This window comes from Corvus kubaryi, unplaced genomic scaffold (assembly GCF_017639235.1).
Source record: "Corvus kubaryi isolate FWS band 111438036 unplaced genomic scaffold, C.kubaryi_AGA036_p1.0 37148, whole genome shotgun sequence".
Taxonomy (NCBI): Eukaryota; Metazoa; Chordata; class Aves; order Passeriformes; family Corvidae; genus Corvus; species Corvus kubaryi.
The window spans coordinates 1,013,490-1,015,968 of record NW_024581038.1 but is presented as its reverse complement, the minus strand read 5'-3'; the positions used below and the strand labels follow the sequence as shown (position 1 = coordinate 1,015,968).

The following is a 2,479-nucleotide window of genomic DNA, read 5'->3' as shown; positions in this document are numbered from 1 at the left end:
ATAGTTACAAAGGCATATTTGACATTCTTGCAGTGGAAAAGATATTTATGTGGAAAAAATGCTTAAACAGAGAAATTTTTGATGTGAACACAAAGTCATGTGTTCAACTGGATGAGTGAATATTTGCCAGCAAGGAGGTAAATAAATGGCAGGCAGTACCTAACATGACGTAACAGCATGGGTTCTCTTCTTAGAACAGTTTCTTGCTCATATGGTAAAGACACTCCCTCCCTTATATTCAGTTTACACAAAATGTTTCCAAGTAGACAATTTGTGCACATTTTGCAAGTCAAGATGTTCGCAGTCGGGCAGATGTGGAGTTGTTTCAGCATGGCTACTTACCACCAGTTTATCTGACAGAGCAGTAAGGCTGCTGGGTCCCATATTAAAAAACATGGCCTGTTACTAAAATTTAGAAAACATCTGTATGAACGGCTGCCTTCAGACTGCTCTAATTCTGCTCTAATTCTGTTCTAATTCTTCTCCTTTCTGGCACCCTCCATCGAGCCCTCTGGGACTTGCAGAGCCAAACTGGCGATTTGTGAGGGTTCCTCTGGAGGGTCTGTGGATGGCTCCGGGACCCGGAGATGGAGAAGCGGGGGTAGGAGACCAGGAACTGGGAGATGTGGCAGTGCCTGGAGGGGCTCCAGAGGGAGAAACAGGGGCAGGAATGCCAGGGGAACGACTTCAGTCTCTGGGTGCGGTCCATAGAGTTGGAGCTGTCGGAATTTCAGACGGAGATGGAGCAGAGCCGGTGAAAGACTGAGGTTTTGGCCGATGAAAAGTGGTGGCTGTAGGAAGAGGAGCAGTGGTGGTGGGAGCATGATGGGGCCAAAGGCTGGGAGTGGGTGCTGAAGGAGCAGCTGAGAATCATGAAGGCCCGCCTGAGCCAGATGAAAGAGCATCTGTGGATTCATGTGGACCATGTGGCTAGGCTCTGGGTCCTGGAAATGTCCCAGAAAACCCTCCTGGAAGAGCAGAAAGAGTGGCGCTTCTAAAACCTTATCCAGGATCTCAAGAGGAATATCCCTGTGTTCTGCTGCCAGGGGTTCCAAAGGAGTCTGAGTGGCAGCAGGGGCTGCAGCACCTGCACTTCACCCTCCAAGAGACCCGGACACTACTGCTGAAGTGGCCCAAAGGAGTCCCACGTGGGTTGGGAGTGGAGCCCAGAGCTCCACTACAACTTCAGCTTCAATGTGTTCCCACCCACAGCTTACCAGAAGATTCAGCTGCTCATCCAGGTGACCCTGGACAGACACGCATCTTCACCTAAGGCCAGATGGGAAGATTTTTCTTCCAGTTTCCTGGAATTCTACAACGAACCTCTGTGGGATATGATGCTGGGAAAGGAGAAATGTGGAATTCAGCAGGAAATCTGATGGACCAGCCTGGGCAGCAGCAAGCTCCGTGCGCACAACATCATCTGGATGTCCGTGATGCAGGAGGAGAAGGTGCTGGAGCTGCTGCAATGCACGTGTGCTGGGCTTACCAACTGCTCATCCCACAGCTGCTCCATGTGCCGGGTGCGTGTCCATGCGGAGCACTGCGCACCTGATAACCCCCACAACTACTCCCTGATTCTGGGAGACCTGGCAGGGTCAGAGAGCCTTGACGAAACAGCATCTGATGGGAACTGGCTGCAGGAAACTCAACCCATAAGCTTTAGCCTCAGCGCCCTGAGGCCCATCACTGTCGCCTTCTGAAAAAAAAATGGCACGTTCTGTACTGGAACAGCAAACTGGTGGGTGCCTCTACACTACACCCTATGGCTCAAACTTTGGTATGGATGTGGTGATCCATGGAAACGGAAAAAGAAGAGAGAGAGGGAGAGGGACAGAAGAATAGAGGGACAAATACAATCTCTAAGCTGTCTCTAAGCGTTGGGGGTAATCTATAATTCTACATAATGTGCAAACCGATCACCAAAATGAAAAGCAAAATGATTAACATTAAGAAGACAAGCAAAAGGTGCAACATTTTGTTAAAAATCCCCACTACTGTTGGCAGTGACTCAAAAGAAATGGCCCACCATTGGGGTTCCCCGTCTATGTTCACTTGTTCCATCACTCAGTGGATGCCTTTCACATCATGATGAACAGAGTCAAAATCTTTTTTCCCTTGTCTTGTTCTTGCTTCAACAGCTGTCTTAGCTTGTCTTGTGGCAGCTTCTTTACCAACATGAGGATCACTCCAACAAGGAACAGGTTGTTAGACTGGCAACAAAATGTAGTCAGATTTCAGCAATAGGAAGAGGTAACCAGAGCTCAATAATTAAAACTGTGACCCTTACTTTGAACTAATTAATGAACACAAATGTTAGATTGATTACTTGTATCTACAGTAAGGCTGTCTACAAGTACAAAATAACAAGGGGTTCTCATTCAGGATGAATTCCCATCCATTCCGTCAGGCCACACTCCATGCTCCAGGGGACAGGGTATACTTCTGCTGTGATTTAATCCTGGCACAATGATTGGGT

General features: G+C 48.1%; 1 protein-coding gene across 1 annotated transcript; it reads left to right on the top strand.

Moving 5' to 3' along the window:
• Window positions 1-1,001: 1,001 nt before the first annotated feature.
• Window positions 1,002-1,795, top strand: LOC121661366 (carboxy-terminal kinesin 2-like; the record flags this gene model as incomplete). Its single annotated transcript, XM_042021499.1, is given in 5 exon segments — window positions 1,002-1,038; window positions 1,041-1,126; window positions 1,128-1,375; window positions 1,508-1,698; window positions 1,701-1,795. Coding segments are annotated over 5 exon segments (657 nt in total), but the record flags the coding sequence as incomplete, so codon positions are not given.
• Window positions 1,796-2,479: the final 684 nt, after the last annotated feature.